At 46.9% G+C, this 25444-nt stretch overlaps 1 protein-coding gene across 1 annotated transcript; it reads right to left on the bottom strand.

Moving 5' to 3' along the window:
- Positions 1-6999: 6999 nt before the first annotated feature.
- On the bottom strand, positions 7000-25298 carry DCTN5 (dynactin subunit 5). Its single transcript, XM_073361629.1, has 7 exons — positions 25213-25298; positions 19712-19780; positions 18169-18287; positions 15249-15360; positions 12491-12593; positions 11466-11557; positions 7000-7432 (listed from the first exon to the last, which is right to left on the bottom strand). Exons 1-7 carry the CDS (start codon positions 25258-25260, stop codon positions 7412-7414), a joined length of 564 nt encoding a protein of 187 aa, XP_073217730.1. The 5' UTR covers positions 25261-25298; the 3' UTR covers positions 7000-7411.
- Positions 25299-25444: the final 146 nt, after the last annotated feature.

Genomic DNA, 25444 nt, shown 5'->3' on the forward strand with positions numbered 1-25444 from the left:
GAGGGACGGGGCAGTGCAAGCCTAGGTCTGTCCCAGGCAAATGTAACCCGGTACATTCTCAGCTCCAAAGGGCCCTGTGCGACTGGCAGCAGCAGGAGTCCTCCCAAAGGGCACAGGCAGGTTAAAACCAGGCACTTTGATTTCTGCCTCCCTCCCTTTGTTGCTGAGAACCCCTGAGAATGGGCAAGTTCTGATTTGGGCTTTGCTGTTTACTCTGTTTTACTCTCCGCGTTTCCCCCAGGTTGGGCCATGCTGGTTCTCACTGCTTTCCCCCTCAGGTGGTTGTGCTTTAGCAAAGGGTTCCCAGGGCTGCAGGGCGCATTAACCCCGACAGGGAAATCCGGCCCCAACCTCGTCTCACTAAAATGTAAATCAGGCACTTCTGGTCACATCAGGGATAGTGAAAGTAAGGTACAAAACCAAGCCCTCGACTCTGGGAGCCCTGTCACCTGAAATACAGAGCGTGGCAGCACCAAGGAGAAAATACCAAAGGCCAAGTCCTGGGGTCTGGGCTCAGGCAGATTTCCCTGACTTCACTGCGGCGTTGACTGTGAGGACGGCAGGTCTCGACCCCTGGGAAGCTGTGCTGTGCCCATCTGCTGCTGCTCCCATAAGGGTGTGAGCCCTGGGGAGCTGGGATCACACCTCCCTGTGAAAAGCTGTGAGGCTTTTGCGTGCAGGGCTGCTGCAGCTCAGATTACAGGACACTGTGTTCTTGGGGAAGGAAGAACAGACCCTGTTTTGTGCCTAGAATAATGTTGCAGGGGCCTGGGAGAAGCTCTGTGGAGGCAACTTGACAAGGACAACACCCTCCCGGGATGTCTTGCAAAAAAGCCAAATACTCCTGGCCACATGAGCCCTTTGCTTGGTCTCTACGTTAATTTGCCTGGCAGGCTGTTTCCTGGTACTCCTGCCAGCCTCAGGGGGCTAGGAGGCTGGAGATTGACGTGTACCAGAATACTGGAGGGGTTTTTACATTTAACTGCAAGGCTATCGGCAGCATTTGCTCTCAGGCTGAGTGCTCAATTCTGCCTGCCGCTGAGCTCCACTCGAGAGGGGGCCACTTACAGCTCGCTGATTCTGCACTAGCCCAGTTCTGGGGTGAGTCACAGCAGCCATGGGGGTGCTCTAACTTACCGTACTAGTGCATGGCCCCTAAGGGAGCCCCCTTCCCTGGCATGCCTGCTCACTAGGGGGGCTGCTGCTGCAGGAGCGAGATCAACTGGCTTTATGCCAGGAGTGTTCTGTGCTAGAAAATTACAGCCTTTGCACTGCCAGAGTGTGACCCCCGGATCAGGCCCGGTGAAAGAGGGTGTTTATGATGTGAGGGTATGGCTCCCAAAGCATCCAGGGGGCTGGAGGCAGAGGGCTGGACCCAGGTTCCTGACATTAACGCTGATCCCTGCCTTTGTTTCAGCCAGGGTCCTGTGTCCTGTGTAGCATGTTTGAGCCCAGGCCCTGGGGACACTGACCCTCCCCACCGCCATAGCTGACAGGGAGGCGGGGGACAGTTTAGCTGGGCAGGTGGGGCCCTTGTGATTCAAACCAATTTCTCTATGTATGAAGCACAGAGGGCTGCTCAGGTTAGGTAGCCATTGTTTGGTTTGATCTGTACTGAGTCAGGGCTCCCCTGGCATGCAGAAGCAGAGGGGATTGGGAGCCCAGGAGCCTGGGGAGAGGAAAGAGAAAGGTCTTGCCACCGTAATTCCTAGTCGGGGGTTAGGGGAGCCTTTGCCTTAGGCCGCATCAGAGCAATGTGCCCGAGTGTCCGTCTGAGGAGTATCCGTCACCTGGCACGGCCCAGTTTGAAATCCCTGCCATCCCCATGGCAGACATAGGAGAAACAGAAGAGAAAAAGCCAGGGGAAAGAGATTCCACTTCATAAGGAGGGGTCAGACCAAAGGTCCATCTAGCCCAGTGTCCTGTCTTCTGACAGTGGCCAATGCCAGGTGCTTCACAGGGAATGAACAGAACAGGTAATCATCAAGAGATCCATCTCCTGTCACCCGAACATACAGTTGCATCCCCGGCCATCCTGGCTAATAGCCACCGATAGATGTTTTCTCCGTGAACTTACCTAAAACTTATCACCTCTTTCACTTTGCTGTTTAGCCGTGGTGGCATTTTATTGGTCCTCTTGCTGTTTTCTTTAATTTGTGGTATACATTTAGTTTGCGCCCATGATGTTTTTAAATAGTTTCCGTGCAGCTTGCAAGCATTTCACTCATGACTGTTCCTTTTAATTTCCATTTAAATTAGACACCTCATTTTTGTGTAGTTCCCTTTTTTGAAGTTAAATGCTTCTGTGGTGGGTTTCTTTGATATTCCCCCCCCCCCCCAAGGATAGTTAAGTTTAATTACATTATGGTCACTATTACCATTGAGCTATATTCACCTCTTGGACCAGATCCTGTGCACCACTTAGGACTAAATCAAGAATTGCTTCTTCCCTTGTGGGTTCCAGGACTGGCAGCTCCAAGAAACAGCCATTAATGGTGTCTAGAATCCCGGCCTGAGGTGACATGTCCCAGTGTAGCAGGGTGGTTACCCCGCTCCTGAAATAAGAGGAGTGAGAATAGCTGGGGGAAGCTGAGTGAGTAGCTGACCACAGGTGTGGCCAGCTCAGTCAGGGTGCAGCTGGCTCTGGTAAGGGGGCTGGAGGCCAGGAGCTACAGACTAGCTCTCTAGCTGTGGACAGAGAAGGACCTGACTGCCTGGGAGCTCAGGGTACCGGGACCAGAGCAGGCTGGGGAAAGGCAAGAGGCGCTGGGGAGCTCCAGCCTGGTAAGTCCCCAGGCTGCAGGCCTTGCTAAAGGCCAAAGCAGGTACTGGGGTTGCAGAGGTGCAGCCCAGGGTTAGGCAGAGGCAGCTGGTCCAGCCTCCCCTTGCCAATGATGAGTGGCCATTACCCTGCAGTCTGCCCCAGGGAAAGGGGGCTAGATGATGACTGGCAGTAGCCACTGAGGTGAGGTGGGTTTCCAGGGTTGGGGGTTCCCCTGGGAGGGGAGACCCAGAGTGTGGGGGTACTGTGGGGCAGAACCCCAAGGTAAAGGGTACCCGGGTCTGGGAGGGACACAAGGGCCTAAGGCGGGTGAGACATGAGCCAGAAGGAGGTGATCTGGAGCTGGACAAGAGCTAATTCCCAGGACAACCAGCAGGAGGTGCTGCGGTGGTGTCTTTGATCTGCTACACTCAGTTAATATGGGGATAGTTGAATTCCCCCGTTATTATTGGCAAAGAACAAAACGACTCTGGCCCAGTGTGGAGCTCCCAGCCCTTCTCAGGACACAGCAATCGACTTGGGGCCTTGGGGGACGTCTCTTAGGAGCTCTCTTCCTCCTTGAACTTGAATCCATATAGAAACATGCAGCTTCCGCTGCTCTGAGCTTTGATCCTATTGCTTCTCCTTCCCCCTATGCTCGCGTTGGGCTCCCTCCCTCCCCGGTATCACGGAAACATCAGCTGTGACCCCAGAGCTCAGGCTGCTGAGATTCGCCCTGGGATCCCTCTCTTGGTTGGTCATGAGCTGGAAAAATGGCTGGGTATTAGGGTGGGTAGAAGCCAAGGCAAGGGAATTGTGGCTTAGCTGTCAATTTCCTGGGTTTTCAGTGACTGCAGCGGTAGGAAATGCATGTGAGGAGCCTTGCGTGCAAGTTCACCAAGACGTTTGTGTGGGATAGAGACAGATCCCTGCACTGAAGGGCCAACAGTTCAACTCGGCCCAGTGTGATATGATGGACGAGGCTCAGAAAGCTGCAGCACACTTGTAGCTACTGAGATGGACGAAGGAGCCCTTGGCTCACCCTGGGCCTGGAGATAACCACTGGCTGGAACTCCTGCCCGCCTGCCAGCTGGTCTGGTCTCATTTAGCTGCCAGGCTACTCAGGGCGGAAGGGTGTGTTATCAGGGTGCAAAGCGCTATTGTCTTTGCGGCACCCTATCTGTGTTCTAGAATAAAGTGACACCAATATTAATAAATAATCTGCACCAGCCGCAGCAGCAGCACTTGGGCACCGACTGGCTGCTGCAGGATAAAAAACAAAGGGAAGGTTGCGTAAAACCAAAGGAAAGAAGGATCCCAGTACAGGGCTCCAAGGCATTATTATCGGAGCCCTGCTGATTCATCTGGGCCAGCAGTCCCGCCCACAGACAGTGCCCTGGATGTCTAATTCCTCTCCCTGCAGTGCTGGGGGGTGCAGATCCAAGACTAAGCATGGAAGTGCTTGGGGTGGAGCCCTGTGACATTTCCACAGAGAACAGTGGTCTAAAGGGATCACTTGTCTGTCCCTTCTGCTCTCGCCCCTCTCCCCAGGACTCAAAATGCTCCTGTTTTCAGGTGGAGAACCCAGTTCTCCGCATGTAGAAACCTCCAGACAAGACCAGAATTGCTTGGTTTGCCAACTTGCAGTAGAGTGGGAACTTCTTTATACCACTGCTATCCCTTCCCTGGGTTTTGGCCCCTTCTTTTCACTTATGCCCCTCCCATCTTCCTTGTTTCTGAACCTAACCTTGGCTCAGAGGGCTTGGCTGTATTTCTTCTGAGTCCTGGTCTTCTCTTTCCCTCACTCCCCCCCGCCCTCCAGGGATTCCTGTTTTACAAGGCCAGATCCTCAATGTAATTACCAGCCTTTTCTTATCTTAATCACCCTGCCTCTGTTTGTAAACAAACACTGACTCCCTGCCCCAGGGGCACAAGCTGGGAGAAGCACCTCTCTGCAGAACTCACATTCCACACTAATACTGGTTTCAGAGTAACAGCCCTGTTAGTCTGTATTCGCAAAAAGAAAAGGAGGACTTGTGGCACCATAGAGACTAACCAATTTATTTGAGCATACGCTTTCATGAGCTACATCCGATGAAGTGAGCTGTAGCCCACGAAAGCTTATGCTCAAATAAATTGGTTAGTCTCTAAGGTGCCACAAGTCCTCCTGTTCTTTTCACACTAATACTGTGCAGTTAAGAGCTCCGCCTGTGAGCCCACCTTGGCGCCCTTGATCACTGTTACCAACACTGCTCCTTGCAGATCCCAGCTACTGACCAGGCCTCGCCTAGTGAGACATGATCACTGCACAAGGTGCTGTGGCTGGCTTCCTTTTTATGAAGTTATTTGGTTATTTTTGCTGGTGTCTCATTCTCTGATGCAGCAGATGGCAAAATCAGTGTAATAAAGACAAGTCTCTTCTCCCTCATGGCACGTGTCTGGGATGCCCATTTGCCTTAAGGGAAGTTGTGCTAGGACAAATAGGGCCATGGCCTTTCATATCTAGTACGGTCCATTGCTTCCAGACTATCCACTGGAGAGGAGAGCCATGCAGTGGTCAGAGTGGAGGGGAAATTTGGAGATGATGGTGGAAGAGTCATTGACACCGTCAGCCCAGGGCACAGCTGCACTGAAACTGTCAAACAGCACTGCTAGTTGTATTAGCAAAAAGACTGAATACAGAGCGAGTGAGAGACCCTATCTGGCATACTGGGGGAAGAACTGTTCAAGGGCAGGGTTCTTTGGAGAGAACCCTCAGCACCAACTCGGTGCATTGTGCTAGGGGCCAGTATGCTGCTGGAAGTTCTGTTTTCCCGCTCCCTCCGAGGTGCCTACTCCATTCATGATGGTTGAAGATGCGTGGCGCTTTGTGCAAGGGGGGAGGGGCAGTTAACTCCTATCCTGGCTAAATTCAAAACTGGGCAGTTCCATTCTGCTGTCCCAACTGTCCCCTGCAGTTATGAAGGTGACGCTCTTCACACCTGACCTATGGTGCTGGGGATGGATGCTGGGCTCTGCTCCAACAGCAGCGGTGGGAGAAGTGATTCCTCCTCCCCCAGCTATGTGCATCCAGCCGAGACTCTAGTCATTGTTATCAAGAGCCTGCTGCTTGCCCCTCTGGTCAGCAATCCGTGCCTCTCTCATGGATGCCCATGCAGGAAGGAACGCCTCTGGCCCCCAGTGAGCTGTTTTGCTCAGTGGCAGGCAGGCACGCACCCCCTCTCCCTTTCCCCCAGCAAATGCAAGCCAGCTTGCCTGTTTCAGGGCAGAGCACACGCTAGCTAGAGACTTGCACAATGACATTGTTAGCCCACATCAGCTGGTACCTGCCCAAAGGCCTGTTTCTTGCAGCACCCGGGCATTGCCACTGGACACCTAAGCTCCATGTTCCAGTGAAATAGGTTCCTGCTCCCTTTATACCATAACAGGGAAAAAGGCCCATGTGCCAGGTGTGCCTGGCTCTGCCCTGCGAGCTGGCTGGGCCTAGGGCCCCCATGAATTTGCTAGGAGCTCTGCTCACTGTTAACAGCTTGCATGAACTGCAAACAGGGGTGAGGTCAGTGTTTTATGTTAATTTACAAATATCCCTGCCCTGGTTTCTCCTCCCCATTAACCAAACCAGCTTCATGTAACCCCAGGAGTGTGAGGATGACTCAAAATACAGCCCCAGCTGATACACGGCACCTTTGTAAGCAGTGAGCTGGCCCCTCCCAGAAGACTCTGCTGCTAAGTTTAAATAAATACTGGCTAACTGGTACCTCAAGCTAGAGGCATTAAGATCTTTTCTAGAAAGGACTTGAGAGTTCATGGCTCTTCCGAAGCTGGAGTGCTAGACACAGGTTAGGAGCCAACACTAGGCCCTGCAAGTCACTAATATTGCAGCCAATTGGTCAACTAGTTCCAAGAAATCTCTGGCCTGGCCTGGGGGCTCTGGTCTTTGTAGAGCAGGTCTGACCCCCACCAATGCTCCTGGGGCCCATTCCTCTTGGGGCAGGGCCCTATGATAGCCAGCAGTTACACAATGCTCACAAGGCTTGGAGCGATAGTGAAATCTCCTTTGTGGCTGACCCCAGCTATCGTGGAAGCACAAGCTGGGAGAAGGCAGCTTCCTAAAGCTCTGATTTTTGTTAAGTTTCTGAGCCCTGTTTATACTTCAAACAAAGCATTTGAGCATGGCGTAATGCTGCCAACAGCCCTGGCCCATCAAGGGCAGGGCATTCATGGCCCACAAAGCAGTATGGTGGCAGAATGCAGGGTTGGTTTATTGTTTAAGCAAGTGAGAATGTTTTTAAAAGGTTCCTGAACAGAGGAATCCAGTAGCGGAGTCTCCATTGCCCCCAAAGCCAACTAGCTCCACTGTGGCCATTTGCTCCAGAGCTGTGCAGCAAAGCCTCCTCGTGGAAGTTGTGGTTCATTCTACTGTATCAGGCTAATTGTAGACACCAGAAAACTACAACTCCCAGGAGGCAATGGTGACAGGCACAAACCTAGGAACACTTCATCATTCGAGTTAGTACAGCCAGCCGGCAGGTAGAGGTTCAGAGACGAGCCCGGACAGAGCGATGCTCCAGAGGATGCAGGTTAAAGGGGCCAGATCTAGGGGATTTTAACAGGGCTGCGTTTGTGAGGTCTTCGCTGGTGACTTGGTCTTTAGGCCCTGGCAGAGGCCACCTTAACAAAGACAACAAAACAGATGGTCATTGAGGCAGCAGCGTGGCAGCTCAGTATGATAAAAGGGGATTCCATGCGGACACGTGCCTGGGCAGCCCTGCACCTGCAGGCCCCGGCTGGACAGCTGGGCTAACACCCCACAGCACCAGATAGCGCTATCCTAGTGCGTGGAGAGCCATAGCACGTCCCCTCACTCATCCAAATGGCTTTTGACTACACCCCCTTAATTCTACCATCCAAAAGTAGCTCCCATCTTCCAGAGGGGTTTTCCCCTTTTACTAACTTCACAATGCCCAGGTGTGGTCACCAATCAAGAAATCCTTGTGAAATGCCCTGTGTGGTGTTGAGACTCTGAAGACATGGACATCATGGTAACATGCATAGAGCTGGACCCTTCTGCTGGCCCTCTCTTGCCAAGCATAGAGCTGTCTTGGTCAGTCAGCAAAGAGATGGTTGGTAGCATCGGTGCCACTCTGCAACATGACTTAACATGTTATTACAGCTACTCCATGTCTAACTTCCATGTGATCATGCAAGAAGCTCAGCAGTTTGTGTGTCTGGGCATGTGATCTTCCAGGCGTCAATCTATGTGCACGTGCCTGACAGCTGCAGAGTACATAACTCTTGCTTTTCTATGGAGAGGCCATGAGGGGAATAGACAGGAGGGTCAAATCCTTTCAGCAGTTAAGCTCACTTAGCAACAGGACACAATGTCCTCCCATGCCAAGAACATCTGACTTAATACTTGCTCTGCTTAGGTGAAAAGGCAGCAGGCCCTGGCCCATCATCACCTTTTCATCACACTAAACTCAGGCAAGGTCACCCAAAGAGAAATGTACAGTAAAGCTCTTTAAGCCTCCAGCAACATCTGGCTCCAGGCCCAGTTTCACAGGGTTTCTTAAACTTTACTTAAATACAGTTGCACCCACTGAATGGATCTGGTTAGCCAATGCAGGACCAAAGTGTTAAGAGACCTCTGGAAATGGGTTTAAACCAAAAACTGAATTTCACCTGCCATTTTGTTGCTCAGTAACCCAATTTTGAGAGATCCCTTTGTAACTCTTCACAGCTTTGGATTTAATTATTTTGAGTAACTTTGTATCATCTGCAAATTTTGCCACTTCACTGTATACCCCTTCTGCCAGATCATTTATGAATATGTTGAATAGCAGTGGTCCCAGTACAGATCCTTGGGGGACCCTGCTATTTACCTCTTTCCACTTTGAAAACTGTCCATTTATTTTGTTTCCTATTTTATAACCTGTTACGGATCCATGAGAGGACTTCCCCTCTTATGCCATGACTGCTCACTTTGACAAGGTCCCGTACCAAAAGCTGTTAAGCAAAGGCTTTCTGAAAGTTCAAGTACACTATATCCACTGGATCACTCTTATTCACATGCTTGTTGACAACCTCAAAGAATTCTAATAGATTGGTGAGGCACGATGTCCCTTTACAAAAGGCTTGTTGACTTTTCCCCAACACATCACGTCCATCCGTGTATTTGGTAATTCTGTTCTTCACTAGAGTTCCAACCAATTTGCCTGGTACTCAAGTTAGGTTTACCAGCCTGTAATTGCCAGGATTCTCTCTGAAGCCTTTTTAAAAAAATCAGTCACATTAGCTCTCCTCCAGTCACCTGGTACAGAGGCTGATTGAAGCAATGGGTTACATGCCACAGTCAGTAGTTTTGCAATTTCACATGAGTTCCTTCAGAACTCGTAGGTGAAAGCCATCTGATACTGGTGACTTACTACTGTTTAATTTAGCAATTTGTTCCAAAAACTCAGTTATTGACACCTTAATCAGGGAAAATGTCTCAGATTTGTCACCTAAAAAGGAATGGGTCAGGTGTGGGAATCTCCATCACATCCTCTGCAGTGAAGACTGATGGAAAGAATTCATTTAGCTTCTCTGCACTGGCCTTGTCTTCCCTGAGTGCTCATTTAGCACTTCAGTCTTCCAGTGGCCCCACTGCTTGTTTGAGAGGCCTCCTGCTTCTGATATAGTTAAAAAAATTGCTGTTAGTTAGGTTGTGTCTTTTGCTAGATGCTTTTCAAATTCTTTTTTGACCTGCCTAATTATATTTGATTTGCCAGAGTTCATGGTTCTTTCTATTTTCCTCACTCGGGTTGGAATTCCAGTTTTTAAAGGATGCCTTTACCACTGCCTCTTTTAATTGCTACTTGGCAAAATTGGAGGGTTCTTACCTTCATCAACTGTTTATACCCACCTTCCGTTCTCTGCCTGGCTGGAGTTAGTAGTCTTTTTTTGGCTGGGGCCTGTTATCACATTAAAGCTGAGTGAATAGTTTTGTGCAAGGTCAGTAAGTGTTTGTCAGAGTTTTTCAGGACAGTTTCCTGTCAGTGGCCCTAGAATTTCATTTTTCTGTTTCTAGGTATACAGGTGAAACGGACAGCAACAGCACAAGTTATTCTGTTTTTGGTGATGCAAAAGGCTCTTGAATGCACTCAAACTAAATGCCTGATAATAAATCGTTCAGGTGCCTCTCTCTGAACAACAGAATGTGGAATGAGTCCAACACAGCAGGAACTCAGTGCCCTTGGCAGAAAGCTTACTCTGCTTTCAGAGCAATTGGACTTGGAAAGTTACAACTTTCAAGTCACTTGACCCATATAAGAGGCTTTTAATTTATGTACAGTAAAAAATACAAACAAACCAGACAGTGGTGTTACATTTGATTAACCGTAGTTACAACACACTTAGTATTTATATAGCTGCTAGTTAATGTGTGTCAGAGCCCTACGTGAGACAAAACAGCTAAAGGCCCGTCGCTACTATTCTCACCACTGCATGCCTACAACACTACTGCCATGCACCCTGGCTCCCCGGTCCATGTAAGATACCCTACAGAGGCCCCCACGTTCAGCAGGGAAGGGGAAATGTTAAGTTTGAATACAATCTAACATGAGGAGACTCTGTTTATCCTTGGCAGGGCCCACCCTACAGGAGTCAAGTGTGTGGAGTTTGTAGCCTTATGTGAATTAGGCACACAGGCTACCTCCATAAGAATTGTGCTTAGAGTGGCATTTTGGCATTTGTTCAGACGCTACTTTTTCTAGGGATTTGATTTTTTCATGTTAGTTTTACATTGTAAGTAAGAGATGCCAATAGGCTGTGCCCCGTGCAGCACTGCAACCCTGGACAAATGCCACATGCTCCCACTTCTGGTTCCAGATAATTCAATGCAGCAGGGGGCATCCTCTTTCCATAATCCCATTTGACTCTGAGCTGCATGATGCTCAGAAGGAAAATGGGCATCAGCCATGAAAACTAACCCTGCAAGGCGTCTGGGATTAGTGGAGGTAAATGTCCCTACTGCTGGAAGTAACCAGATGATGAGACGTGTCCCTTCACACAGGGCAGAGAAAGCCAAGACTCAGCCCATAGGCCTGTGGGGTAGGAGTCAGGGAAGCTAAGCTTGCTTCAAGCTTTTCAGTAGCCAAGGGAGGCAGAGGATGTTCTATTCTTAGCGTGGGAGAGAATCTCGGTCCACGGGCTAGAGGGGAGATGAAGGAAAATCCTGGCTCTTACTTGGACAGAGTAAGTATTTACAGTAGTCACCCTTAATGAAGATGTTGGCCACACAGCCGCTCTGTTCAAGAATGAAGGTTATTTCTAAGAGTCAGACACAATGGCTTTGAAGCTGAATAGAACAGATGTGTGCAATTCACTTTGGCTAGGAAGTATTTACAGTACGATCCTGCCTCATTGCTCAGTTGCAGCAGAATGCATTAATCTAGTGGGAATTGTAACTGCACTCCAACCCCAAAATGTCGAATGGCACACCTCCCAGACAACATGGAATGAAATACATTTGAGCAAATATACAAAGTTTAAACATGACATAGGAACTTTTCACAAGGTTCTGCTTGCTGGAGCTGTAGTGTTAATAGCACAGAGCGGGGACATGCCACTCCAAACAGCAGAGCTCATTAAACATCCCTCCCATCCCCCAAAGCTCCCTATAGTGCCTTCACTTCTCTGAAACACAGTAAATTGGCTACTAGACCTGAGTAAGTGGCAAGAACTTCTGGTAATAGCTCTTTGTAACATCAATCATCAGCTCTTGGGTGCATTCTGGGAGTTCTCCAGAGAAGAGCCCTGAAAAACCAAGAAGAGCATGAATGCAAGTGTTCTCTTGGGAAGCAGTGAGCCTGAAGAGTTTTATTCAGCTTCTCCACTAGTATTTATGCTGTTTAACCTGCAGTATATAGAGCAACCCATGGGCTTGTGTAGGGACACTGCTCTCATGTAGATCAATACAAAAGTGTGGCTTCCCCTATCATCCCCTAAGAGATGCAGTAAGGCAGTCTGTCTCCAGCTAGATCTCTTAATAGCTTACACCCATCCTAGATAAACAAGGGTCATGAAAGCTCTTTCCTAAAGGAAGGCTAGTAACAAAGGTTACATTGACCTTTCCACCACTGCTGTTTCCAAATGACTGGAACATTGACACCTCCAGTATGGTCAGCAGTGCTGTTGGGGTGGGCTCTGTACCAGCACAGAGGGGTAGTCTAACAGGAGCCTCTCCCCATATATGTAGCACATGCACAGTGGTCTAACAGGAGCCTCTCCAGCTGTGTTTATGGAGGCACCTGCAAATCCAGAGCATATGGCAGAGAAGAGAAGGAGACTCTTGATGCCAAAGAAGAACTGCTTGTGGAATGCTGGATGCTTGATCGGTCATGTTGCTGATTCTGAGCTCTGATAGGAAGCAATTCTGTAACTAAGAATGGTCCGAGCTGGCAATCAGACTGACAAGCCCTAGCCATATTAACCTAGCTATTGAATGCGCAGATGCTATGCTTACTCCTACTAAACTCCTGTCCCAATAATATCCTCAGACAGTGAGGTCCATTGGTTAGAATTGTTACTTTTCAGTTCACTGAGCACTTCCCCCCAACTCTATTACTATAAGACAGTGCAACCAAGGAGCCTACCTGGCCTTCTCCACATCAGGGTGTTGTATTTCTTTTAAATATCGGATACAAGTTAGCTGAATTTATACTGGAAGTAAAATTAAATGGACTTTACCTGGGCAGCCTGAAAAGACTGTAAAAGGTGGGACCACAGTTTCAGGGGGTAGAACTGTGTTGGCTAGAATTTTGCAGCAGTCTTTCAAAACACACCTACGACCCTGAAACAAAGACCGGATTCTGTTTGATTGTATAACACCACCACCACACTTTGTCTTACTCCTACTCGTGTCTCTAATATTCAAAAGTGAGTCTGACTGCTCTTTATTAGTCAAAGTCAACATGAGGGCTGTCTGTAAGAAGCAAGATGTCTGCCTGCAACCCAGGGTTCTTCTCTCAGCTCTGATTGCTGATTTCACTATTAGGCCTGGTCTATACTAGAAGTTATATCAGCATAATGTTGGTTAGGGGTGTGATTTTTTTAAAAAAACAAACAAAACCAATAGTTGTACTTGTATAAGGCCTAATATAGATGCAGTTATACTGGATAAAGCTACCTTATATTGGTATAGCTTATTTCTGATTTGGGAAGCAAAATCAGCTGTACTGATATGTTGCCCTTATACTCCATCCACACACAACAGCAAATGCCCCTTAAATTATATTAGCACAATTAAAGCAGCAAAAATGTTCTAGTTTCGATAAGCCCTTACTGCCATGCTGGCAGTCTAGAAATCACTAGTGCATTCAGTAAGAGTTACTAGTTTTTTTTATTTGCTTTCATACACTTTGAGTAGTTATAAAAATGTTTTATGTAGCTTTGGCCAACAATAACTTCTTGTGCGTTAACATACATTGCAAACTTTAATGTTTTACAGATCAACACGTACTAGTAGAGATTGTCTTGTGTGGAAAAACTGTGTGTTCCTCATAAATGCATAGTAGGGATTTGCATATTAAAACAAGCCACTTCAGGTAAGTAGATATTCAAGTTGGAATTGGTAGTGCTACCCATGCAGTAATTGGGCAACATATTCCCCATTGCAGTACTCAATAACCTTGACTGTTTGGCACTATCTATATCAGAGCTGAGCTGAGCCCCACTCTCTCCTCTGGATACCCTGACATCAGCAATTGCTAATGCGTGCTGATAACCCAACTGCTCTTATTTGGCTTAAAGAGGCAGACAAAGCCCAGAAACAAATAGCAATTAATAGGGACGTCCACTTGTCTAGCCTTGTGTAAACACAATGTTTGAAAAGAACAAGCATGTCTTTGAAACAGGCAACAGCGATTAGACTGAAATTGCTGCAATATTTAATGAAACTCAGGACATTAACCTTTTTGAAAGAGTCACTCTGTTCAAAGACACTTGGGAGCCTGTCTGAAAAGATTAGCAATTAATGCTCCATACATTCATTTATCCAAATGATGATACAGCAAACTGCACATTAATCTTGATGATAAACTGCCAACTGATACAGAAAGCCATTTCTAATGGGAGTCATTATTTGGCCATTCATTACAGGCAGATAGGAGCTATAGAGGCCTCACAATGCCATGGTATCTCAGTTCCTTCATGAGACTTTTCTAAAGTCTTCCAGCCTGGTTTGACTTGTGAGAGATACCCCTGGGACATTGGCTCTGAAAAAGGAGCCCTTGGGGCCTCTCCTGCCTGCACGAGTTACTCTTGGAGAGAAGAAACTGAAGGTGCCATGTGCTGCAAGGAAGGGGAATAAACCAGACAGTGGAGAAGTAGCCATCATTTTCCTTGAGGAACTGAAACCTAAGTGTATGTCCCTGCATATTAGGGATTCTGTGTCTCAGGTAATAAGGTCACAGCTCTCAGAAAGGGCCTTTTTACCACATTTAATTACACCCACCCTCATTTTTCCTGCCTGTCAGCATTAAGCCATTTAAAGACATTATTGCATTCTTCCCTCTTCATACCACTGGCTCATTCCTGCCTTCCCATCTAGCTTTGATCATTTCCAGGCAGTACATGCTGGCACCTCCCCAACTCCAGGTTTCTGTGGAGCAGAAGGCAATGTGGCTTTGCAGTGTTTGATGTCTGATAAAGACCTAGTGTTATGGGCACATGTTTGGCGTAAGGTGTATCGGTTAATCTGAACTACAGCTGGCTGCCTTTTTCCCTCTGAAGCAGCTGAGTAGGCTGCAGGATCTAGCATTATCAGTGGGTATAAATGTAGAATCCAGAGGTTGTTCTCAACTAAAATAAGGCAGTGTCACTAACGGCATAATCAATTACACAAGTGACCCCCTTGGGCGTGGTCAGGCAAACTCCACACTTGCCTTAGGCCTATTATTCAAGGCTTTCTAGACCTCAGTTACTGTGCCAGTTCCAGAACACTGCTAGCACCTGCTGTTTCCCAGTCAGCTGTATGTGCTGCCCTTCCCCAAAGCCCAATCTCAAGCTCTGTTGTAGAGCAGAGCGCATACACACCTGACTGGAAGGCGTGCAACAGAGGTGCACTCAGGTCCAGCACAGACTCCTCACACTAAGCTCCAGGAGCCTGAGGGACCAGTTACGGTTTTGGTAGCTCCTTTGCTTCAGAAGCATTCTCAATACAAAAGAGCACAGTCTCTGCCCCCAAAGAGTTTTCAAGCTCCAAGCTGAGGGAGGGGGTATTATATGAGGAGAGTCATCAAAGTGGGGACCATCCATAGCAATACAAATCACCCCTGGCTAGCATCTGTTCCAGTGTATGGAAACCTCTGGTCCAATCCAAAGTTAGTCCATCTCTCTTAACCCAAGGATGGGAATTTCCCTGATGCCCTGAACCAGCAAAAGGAAGTACAAGTTCTTAACTGTATTTGAGGGGTTTAAAGAAAGAAGACTGACCACACGTACTTACAATGACACAATTCTTGCCTATGTGAACGTAGGAGCCGATCTGGGCTGCATTGACAACACAGTCTTCTTCTATAAACACATGATCACCGATGTGGAGAGGGAAGAAAGCAACTCTGGAGAAGGAGAAGGGGTTATTTGCTCAGGCTCTGCAGCACCGATGAATCCACAATACCATTAAACCCAAAATCATGTAAGTGTCCGTACCCTCACCAGCTTGCCAAAGGCAGGGCCTGGAGCCAAGACAGATCTGGTCAGAGACGGTGCATTTCATATTAATTCCTCATGATGATCAAGCAACTTTTCAAACCAAGCCAACTGATAACCATTAACCTTTTGTAATAGGCGTTAGTGCAGGGAGAGAGGGGGAAGGGCACACAAGGAGAAGCCAAACCAGCATGCAGGGATACAAGTAGGTCCTGCCAGCCAAGACTTCATGGACATTCTGTCTGAGGTGCTTATCTGACCCTCGTCGCCACAGTATCTGTGCACCTCACAATCTTTTAATGTATTTATCCTCTCAACATCCCCATGAACAGGGCAGTGCAGTTCTCCCCATTGGACAGATGGGGAACTGAGGCACAGAGCGCCTGTGTGGCTTGCCAAAGGTCACATAGGAAGCTAATGGTACATCAGGGAATTGAACCTGGGTTTCAAGTCCTAGGCTAGTGCCCTAATCACTGGACCATCCTTCCAGCTTGACTGTTACAAACTTGAAGCATTGCTGCCTTCTAACTCCAGCAGCTCTTTAATGTGTCTGTGTTACTAGTGCACCAGACACTTCGATTCTAGGGCACTGCCTGAGAAGTTGAGTATTGGAGGACATTCAAGCAGGACATCTCTAGGGGCACAGCCAAGGACTGTGCTCATTCATTTGCTCATGAATTAAACTGTGTCCTGCAACTGTTTGCAAACCAGGCACCTTGTAACAGTCACAGCAGAAGATTCTGTGGTCATATGAAAATATCACCAAGATGGTGTTTTTAAAAACAATTTAAGGTCTGAATCCCTGGGTCTGTCTAAGCTCTACTTAGAGGAAGGAAGGTGGAAAAAAGTGGCTCTAAACCCCCTTTCTGCTCCTGGGACTGGATGGGGCCTAAAACCGCAGCTCAAGAGTTGCTCTAAATTATGCTGTCTGAGCTGCTGGCCAGAGATTGTCAGCACATGACGCACTCCAGTTTTGTTCCCTGCATGTCACTTGTGCCTGAGGAACAGGGATTGAGGTTGAGAGCTGGCTATGGCTGAATAAAGCATTAACACTAACTGGTTTGTGATACTGCCCCAACGGACCATAAGCTTTTCAGGGCAGAGGTACCTCTCTGGCTGTCACAAATGGGCTCAAATAATGAAGCAACTATCTGTATTTGAAACTCCACAGGAGAAAAAAACCATTAAATCTGTTCTCTTTTGAATACTGAATTTTAACTATTAAATTCCAAGAAGGCAGCTAGGACACTGAACACACAAAGTCTGACATTTTCTGGGCTTAATGTGCTGTTTAGGAGCTTTAGGTCAGCTGCCTGTTAAAGCATTTTGTATTAAGAGCCGGAGTGGGAAGCGGGAATGAGAAGAATAAATCAATGAAATCTAAAAGTTCAGAATGATTAAGTGATTTTAATCCTTATGCGGCCATCTACTGATAAACATTGAGAAGGCCATAATAGCCCATGACTGGGTACGAAGGTTAATTCAAAATATCTATAGGTGATACATGGTCCCAAAGGACAGCTCTATGTTCGGATTAGATGTAAATAAAGGCCAGTGGGTTGAGTGTGCATTTAGACATGGGAATCTTTAGGGATTTCTTTTGCCAATGCTTCAGTCAAGGTATTAGATACAAGTGGGTCATAAGAGACCCACTGCAAAGGGGGAAAAAAAATGGTTGTGTCTATTTTGCTTCTTTTGATGAAGAAAGTCAGTCCGACAGGGCATTTTAAAGTTAAATTAATTTCAAGCATGCAGTTTATATTAGAAATTCCTCAACTCTGGGAGACTATTGCTGGAATATGGTATCTAAAGCCCTGGACCCTGCAATGTGTATACATGAGCAATCACTGCATTCAGATGGAGCTTCATGTGAGTGCAGGGATCCCTGGTCCACCTCTCATTGCAGGATTGGGCCACACATGACAACTAACATACAAACACACACACACATTTTTAGATACACATCTTTTTCTGTTACAAATAAACAACCACTTGGTATGCTCAACTGCTCTACAATCTAGTTATCATTAACTGGCTGATTTCCTATAGGCATCCAGGGCAGAGGCTGGTCTTGAAAGAAGGAAGTATAGTAGCCTGATGGATCAGTTTGGAGATGTTTTTCCATGCATGTTAAATAGCCACAGACGCCAAAGGACAAATAAACAGAACCCTACAAATAATATTCCAGCCTAGTTATCTCCAGTACCAGATATCTGAGATGTATATTGTACAATGCAAGACTCTTCCTTTATAGATATTATTAAAATATGGTATTAATATAGTTAGATCTGGCTGAGGTGCATTGGAAGAGTATGTGCTAGTCCCAGGCTGCATTCAGGCCTTAGAAAATGAGTAAGTATTTTTAAAAGGTGAACTGAAAAGTTTAAACAGAATTGTTTAAATATATTTTGCTAGTGGTTTGGATTCTTAGACTTAAAGATGGCAAATATATACATTTTAAATAAATAGATCAGCCTCTCCTTCACCTACATGTCCGAGTTCAGCCTAGTGATTTCCATGCTGCAATTTAACAGGATTACTGACTCACAAAGCAGAGCAGGGACTAGGAGAAAATGCTGACTTAGGAGGATTTATGCAAAACCGTAGCAAGAGAAACAGTCCCCTGAGTTCAGCTCTTAGCAAATCCAAAGCTTCTAAGTTCACCTTTCAGTTTAACAAGCCTCACAGCATAGCACAGAAGAAATATAAACTCCTACCCCTTGCTGAATTTCTTGAAAGGCGGCCTGATGACACTGCGGCTTTTCACAACACAGTGGCGTCCAACTCTTACGTTTGCCAGATCACCACGAATGATACAATCATTCATAACTATCGTCTAGGAAACAAGAGAAACAGAGCCAAACGAGTTCAAGTTCTGCCAATGTTTTCAGTAGCTTTATTATAATATATGGGGCCACACTGAGCACTAGTGTAATTTCAATGAAATTATATCTTACAGCAGGACTCAGTTGGGCCCAAGGAACACCAACTTGTATCACAAGCACATATTAGTGTATGAATTGTGGCCCTATAGAGCAAACCACATGAATAAGAATAGAAAATGCAGATTCACTGTTAAAGTCCCTTTCATGAGAGCATCCCAAGACAAATTAATGAAGCCTCAAGACACCATACAAAGGGTTCAGTTCTTATTTCCACTCCACTAATAGTCAGGTTGAGGCACAGAAAGGTTAAGCAGCTTGCCCAAAGGCTACACAGTGAGTGCAGAGATTTTGGATCCCAGTACTGCAATTGATCCAACAGCTAGAAGTTGAAGCTAGATAAATTCAGACTGTAAATAAGGGTGTAAATTTTTAACTGTGAGAACCACTGGAACAATTTACCCAGGATTGTGGAGGATTCTCCATCACCCACATTTTTAAAATCATGATTGAATATTATTGTAAAATCTCTGCTCTAGGAATTACTTTGGGGAAGTTCTGTGGCCTGTGCTATGCAGGAGATCAGACTAGATGATCACAGTGGTCCCTACTGGTCTTGGAATCTATCTATCTATTATCCAAGCGCATATATATATATATATATATATATATATAAGTATGCATTAAGCACTAATAGTAAGCCCAAATATTGCAACAGTAATATAATCTAAACTGGCCTATACCATAACCCTGTACAATTATGCTCTGTATCCCATAACTACTACTTGCATTTGCTGAAGTAAGCATTTGGTATAAGTAGTTAAGAAACATCAAAAATCAAGATACGTTTGTTGTATGTCTTGGTACAAGTTAGCGAAGTACCCTCACGGACCAGTACCTTGAATGCTAGTATCCAAAGCAAAGATCAGGAAGGAACAGGACAAGAAACTAGGGAACTGGGACAAAAAGAAATAGATAAGTTCATGGAGTATAGGTCTATCAATGACTATTAGCCAAGATGGGCAGGGATGGAACTGACGGGTTAGATTTTAGTGACATGTAAAGAGATATACAACTTGTAAACTCATCATATAAATAATACCAGCTAAAATGTGTAACTTGAGGAGCACACCACTTGCATAAGGTGAATGTAACATCACTGCATGGCTTGGCTTCCCGGAGACTGTACTGTGTAGAACCTTTTCCCTGTACCATATTAATAAATCTGACACTGGGTATTTGGCCTTGACTATATTTAATAACAAATCAAAGTGTGGTCAAACAGTTGATTATACAATTTATCACATGAGAGTTTGACTGTAAACCACAGAAATGCTTGATTTTACAAGAAGTACACCAGTGACTTGGTATTACCCACCTTTCCATTCAGAACTATGTTCTGGCTTCCGCAGAGCACTGACTGTCTGCTGACTTTGTTGCCAGATGCCTGAGGGAAACCAAGAGACAGAGAGACGATCAGTGACAGAAATACAGCCTTGTGATACAAACGTCTTATTATATCTGTGGATTGTGTGGGGTCCTTTATAATAATGAACCTTCATTATAGAATTTTATAACACACAGTTTGCAAACAGAATGCTTTCACGTTGCCTCCAGGACTCCTGGATGTTAGTCTTTAGGCAAGATCCAATGTAGTGTCAGCTGAATAGTCAACTGTCCTCCATTGAATCTCTTCTTCGGACTCTCTTCTGGCAGTCAATCTTCCATTGGGACTCTGCTCCAAGACTAAGAGGACTTGTGGCACCTTAGAGACTAACCAATTTATTAGAGCATAAGCTTTCGTGAGCTACAGCTCACTTCCTCAGATGCATATCGTGGAAACTGCAGCAGGCTTTATATATACACAGAGAATATGAAACAATACCTATTCCCACCCCACTGTCCTGCTGGTAATAGCTTATCTAAAGTGATTTCCAGCACAAATCCAGGTTTTCTCACCCTCCACCCCCCCACACAAATTCACTCTCCTGCTGGTGATAGCCCATCCAAAGTGACAACTCTTTACACAATGTGCATGACAATCAAGCTGGGCTATTTCCTGCATAAATCCAGGTTCTCACATCCCCCCCACCCCCATACACACACAAACTCACTCTCCTGCTGGTAATAGCTCATCCAAACTGACCACTCTTCAAGTTAAAATCCAAGTTAAACCAGAACATCTGGGGGGGGGGGGTAGGAAAAAACAAGAGGAAACAGGCTACCTTGCATAATGACTTAGCCACTCCAAGTCTCTATTTAAGCCTAAATTAATAGTATCCAATTTGCAAATGAATTCCAATTCAGCAGTTTCTCGCTGGAGTCTGGATTTGAAGTTTTTTTGTTTTAAGATAGCGACCTTCATGTCTGTGATCGCGTGACCAGAGAGATTGAAGTGTTCTCCGACTGGTTTATGAATGTTATAATTCTTGACATCTGATTTGTGTCAATTTATTCTTTTACGTAGAGACTGTCCAGTTTGACCAATGTACATGGCAGAGGGGCATTGCTGGCACATGATGGCACATATCACATCGACGTCTCCGACTCAAGGAATATTTCCAAAATACCTCTGAACAGCATACTAATCCACAGAGGTCTCCCTACCAACACTACAGAAAGAGGGATTCTAGGTGGACTCCTCCTGAAGGTCGAAACAGCAGACTGGACTTCTACATAGAGTGCTTCCGCCGACGTGCACGGGCTGAAATTGTGGAAAAGCAGCATCACTTGCCCCATAACCTCAGCCATGCGGAACGCAATGCCATCCACAGCCTCAGAAACAACTCTGACATCATAATCAAAAAGGCTGACAAAGGAGGTGCTGTTGTCGTCATGAATAGGTCGGAATATGAACAAGAGGCTGCTCGGCAGCTCTCCAACACGAGTTTCTACAAGCCATTACCCTCTGATCCCACTGAGAGTTACCAAAAGCAACTACAGCATTTGCTCAAGAAACTTCCTGAAAAAGCACAAGATCAAATCCGCACAGACACACCCCTGGAACCCCGACCTGGGATATTCTATCTACTACCCAAGATCCATAAACCTGGAAATCCTGGGCGCCCCATCATCTCAGGCATTGGCACCCTGACAGCAGGATTGTCTGGCTATGTAGACTCCCTCCTCAGGCCCTACGCTACCAGCACTCCCAGCTACCTTCGAGACACCACTGACTTCCTGAGGAAACTACAATCCATCGGTGATCTTCCTGATAACACCATCCTGGCCACTATGGATGTAGAAGCCCTCTACACCAACATTCCACACAAAGATGGACTACAAGCCGTCAAGAGCACTATCCCCGATAATGTCACGGCTAACCTGGTGGCTGAACTTTGTGACTTTGTCCTTACCCATAACTACTTCACATTTGGGGACAATGTATACCTTCAGATCAGCGGCACTGCTATGGGTACCCGCATGGCCCCACAGTATGCCAACATTTTTATGGCTGATTTAGAACAACGCTTCCTCAGCTCTCGTCCCCTAAAGCCCCTACTCTACTTGCGCTATATTGATGACATCTTCATCATCTGGACCCATGGAAAAGAAGCCCTTGAGGAATTCCACCATGATTTCAACAATTTCCATCCCACCACCAACCTCAGCCTGGTCCAGTCCACACAAGAGATCCACTTCCTGGACACTACAGTGCTAATAAACAATGGTCACATAAACACCACCCTATACCGGAAACCTACTGACCGCTATTCCTACCTGCATGCCTCCAGCTTTCACCCTGACCACACCACACGATCCATCGTCTACAGCCAAGCTCTGCGATACAACCGCATTTGCTCCAACCCCTCAGACAGAGACAAACACCTACAAGATCTCTGTCAAGCTTTCTTACAACTACAATACCCACCTGCAGAAGTAAAGAAACAGATTGATAGAGCCAGAAGAGTTCCCAGAAGTTATCTACTACAGGACAGGCCTAACAAAGAAAATAACAGAACGCCACTAGCCGTCACCTTCAGCCCCCAACTAAAACCCCTCCAACGCATTATTAAGGATCTACAACCTATCCTAAAGGATGACCCAACACTCTCACAAATCTTGGGAGACAGGCCAGTCCTTGCCTACAGACAGCCCCGCAACCTGAAGCAAATACTCACCAACAACCACATACCACACAACAGAACCACTAACCCAGGAACTTATCCTTGCAACAAAGCCCGTTGCCAACTGTGCCCACATATCTATTCAGGGGACACCATCACAGGGCCTAATAACATCAGCCACACTATCAGAGGCTCGTTCACCTGCACATCCACCAATGTGATATATGCCATCATGTGCCAGCAATGCCCCTCTGCCATGTACATTGGTCAAACTGGACAGTCTCTACGTAAAAGAATAAATGGACACAAATCAGATGTCAAGAATTATAACATTCATAAACCAGTCGGAGAACACTTCAATCTCTCTGGTCACGCGATCACAGACATGAAGGTCGCTATCTTAAAACAAAAAAACTTCAAATCCAGACTCCAGCGAGAAACTGCTGAATTGGAATTCATTTGCAAATTGGATACTATTAATTTAGGTTTAAATAGAGACTTGGAGTGGCTAAGTCATTATGCAAGGTAGCCTGTTTCCTCTTGTTTTTTCCTACCCCGCCCCCCAGATGTTCTGGTTTAACTTGGATTTTAACTTGAAGAGTGGTCAGTTTGGATGAGCTATTACCAGCAGGAGAGTGAGTTTGTGTGTGTATGGGGGTGGGGGGGATGTGAGAACCTGGATTTATGCAGGAAATAGCCCAGCTTGATTGTCATGCACATTGTGTAAAGAGTTGTCACTTTGGATGGGCTATCACCAGCAGGAGAGTGAATTTGTGTGGGGGGGGTGGAGGGTGAGAAAACTTGGATTTGTGCTGGAAATCACTTTAGATAAGCTATTACCAGCAGGACAGTGGGGTGGGAATAGGTATTGTTTCATATTCTCTGTGTATATATAAAGCCTGCTGCAGTTTCCACGATATGCATCTGAGGAAGTGAGCTGTAGCTCACGAAAGCTTATGCTCTAATAAATTGGTTAGTCTCTAAGGTGCCACAAGTCCTCCTTTTCTTTTTGCGAATACAGACTAACACGGCTGTTACTCTGAAACCTGCTCCAAGACTGTAATATTGTAATTTAAAGAATACAAGGAAGAAGTGACAGATGTGCTAGGCCATAACCCTTGTCATACTCCTCTCTCCTAACGCCCCCGATTTGGTGGCCTGCAAGTAGGAAAAACAAAAACTCTACTAAGACGAAAAAGAGACTTTTAAAATCTCAGATAACGCCTTCCTTTGGGCCTCCCAGTGCAGCCTGCTCTTCTGGAGTGGGAGCTCCCACAGGCAAGGGTTGCCCGGATGCCCTGTATACCAAAACCTGCATGCACCTAGAACAGATGCAGAGACAGGATCTGCATCCTCCTGTCCGCTCTGCAATCCTTCCATACCGATCTGTCAAGACCAGCCTTGGACTGGATGCTCTTTAGGGCAGGAGCAATGTCTCCTGTGGGAGTTCTGGGAAATAAAGCAAACTAAGCATTCACGGAATAAGAGGGAAGGTTCTCTCATGGATGACTAACTGGTTAAATGATAGGAAAAAGGGGCAGGAATAAATTATCAGTTTTCACAATGGAGATAGGCAAATAGCAGGGGCCGCCCAAGAAGCTATACTGAGACTTGTGCTGTCAACATATTCATAAATAACGGGAAAAAGGGGATGAACAGTGAGGTGGCAAAATTTGGAAATGATATTAAGTTACTCAAGATAGTTAAGTGCAAAGCTGACTGCAAAGAGTTACAAAGGGATCTCAAAAAACTGAGTGACTTGGCAACCAAATGGCAGATGAAATTTCTGTTGATAAATGCAAAGTAATGCACACTGGAAACAATAATGGATTCTAAATTAGGTGTTACCACTCATGAAAGAGATCTTGGGAGTTGTCATGGATAGTTCTCTGTAAACATTTGCTCAACGTGCAGCAGCAGTCAAAAAAGCGAACAGAACGTTAGGAATCACTAGAAAAGGGACAACTAATAAAACAGAAAATATCATAATGCCCCTACATAAATCCATGGTGTGCTGACACCTTGACTACTGCCTGCAGGTCTGGTCTCCCCATCTCAGAAAGGTGGAGAAAGAAAGAGCGTGCGTGCGTGTCTGTAGGAATTGGAAAAGGTACAGACGAGGACAACAGAAATTCAGGGAGGCATAGAACAGCTTCCATACAAGGAGAGATTAAAATGAGTGGGGCTGTTCAGCTTCAAAAGAGACAACTAGGGAGGAGATGCTAGAGAGGTGGAGAAAGTGAACAGGCAAGTGTTATTTACCCCTTCACATAATACAAGAATGAGGGGTCACCCGCTGAAATGAAAAGGCAGGTTTAAAAACAAACAAAAAAGACTTCTTCACGCAACGCACAGCCAACCTGTGGACTTGTTAACGGGGTTGTTGCAGAGGCCAAAGGTATAACTAGGTTAAAATCAGGTCAGTTCACAGAGAAGAGGTCCATCAACGGCTATCAGCCATTGGACACAACCCTGTGCTCGGGGTGTCCCTGAACCTCCGACTGCCAGAAGCTGGGGCTGTAGGGCAGGGGATGGACCACTTGATCATCGCCCTGTTCCTTCCCGCGGGCCAGGGGCAGAGGCTTCACTGTCGGAGTCGGGCTCCGGGGCCCGGTCTGACCCCCCCCGCCCCCGGCTGCTCACGGAGCGCCGCCCCTGGGCGCCGCATCAAGCGGCTGGGGCGCAGGGGAAGGATCCGCTCCTCGCCGGCCGGCTCCAGGGCCGCGCCCGGGAGAGGGCGGCTGGGGGCCCGGCTCGGGCCCGGCGCTGCCCCGGCTCCGCCCGCTGCTCGTCCGCCCGCGGGGCGCCGCACCGTCTCGATGTACTCGGACTTGTTATACAGCATCTCGCTCAGCTCCATGGCGCCGCCGCTTCCGGCCTCCCCGCTTCCGCTTCCGCCTCTTCCCCGCCATGACCCCCCCCCCAGCCAATCCCCGCTCGGCCTCCGTACCGCCGCTTCCGGCCTCCCCGCGAGCACAGCCCATCTTCGCCAGGCTTGCCGGTGGCGTCACATCCGCCCAAACCGGACTGGCCAATCTCTTCTC

This window comes from Lepidochelys kempii, chromosome 10 (genome assembly GCF_965140285.1).
Source record: "Lepidochelys kempii isolate rLepKem1 chromosome 10, rLepKem1.hap1, whole genome shotgun sequence".
In the NCBI taxonomy this organism is placed as follows: Eukaryota; Metazoa; Chordata; order Testudines; family Cheloniidae; genus Lepidochelys; species Lepidochelys kempii.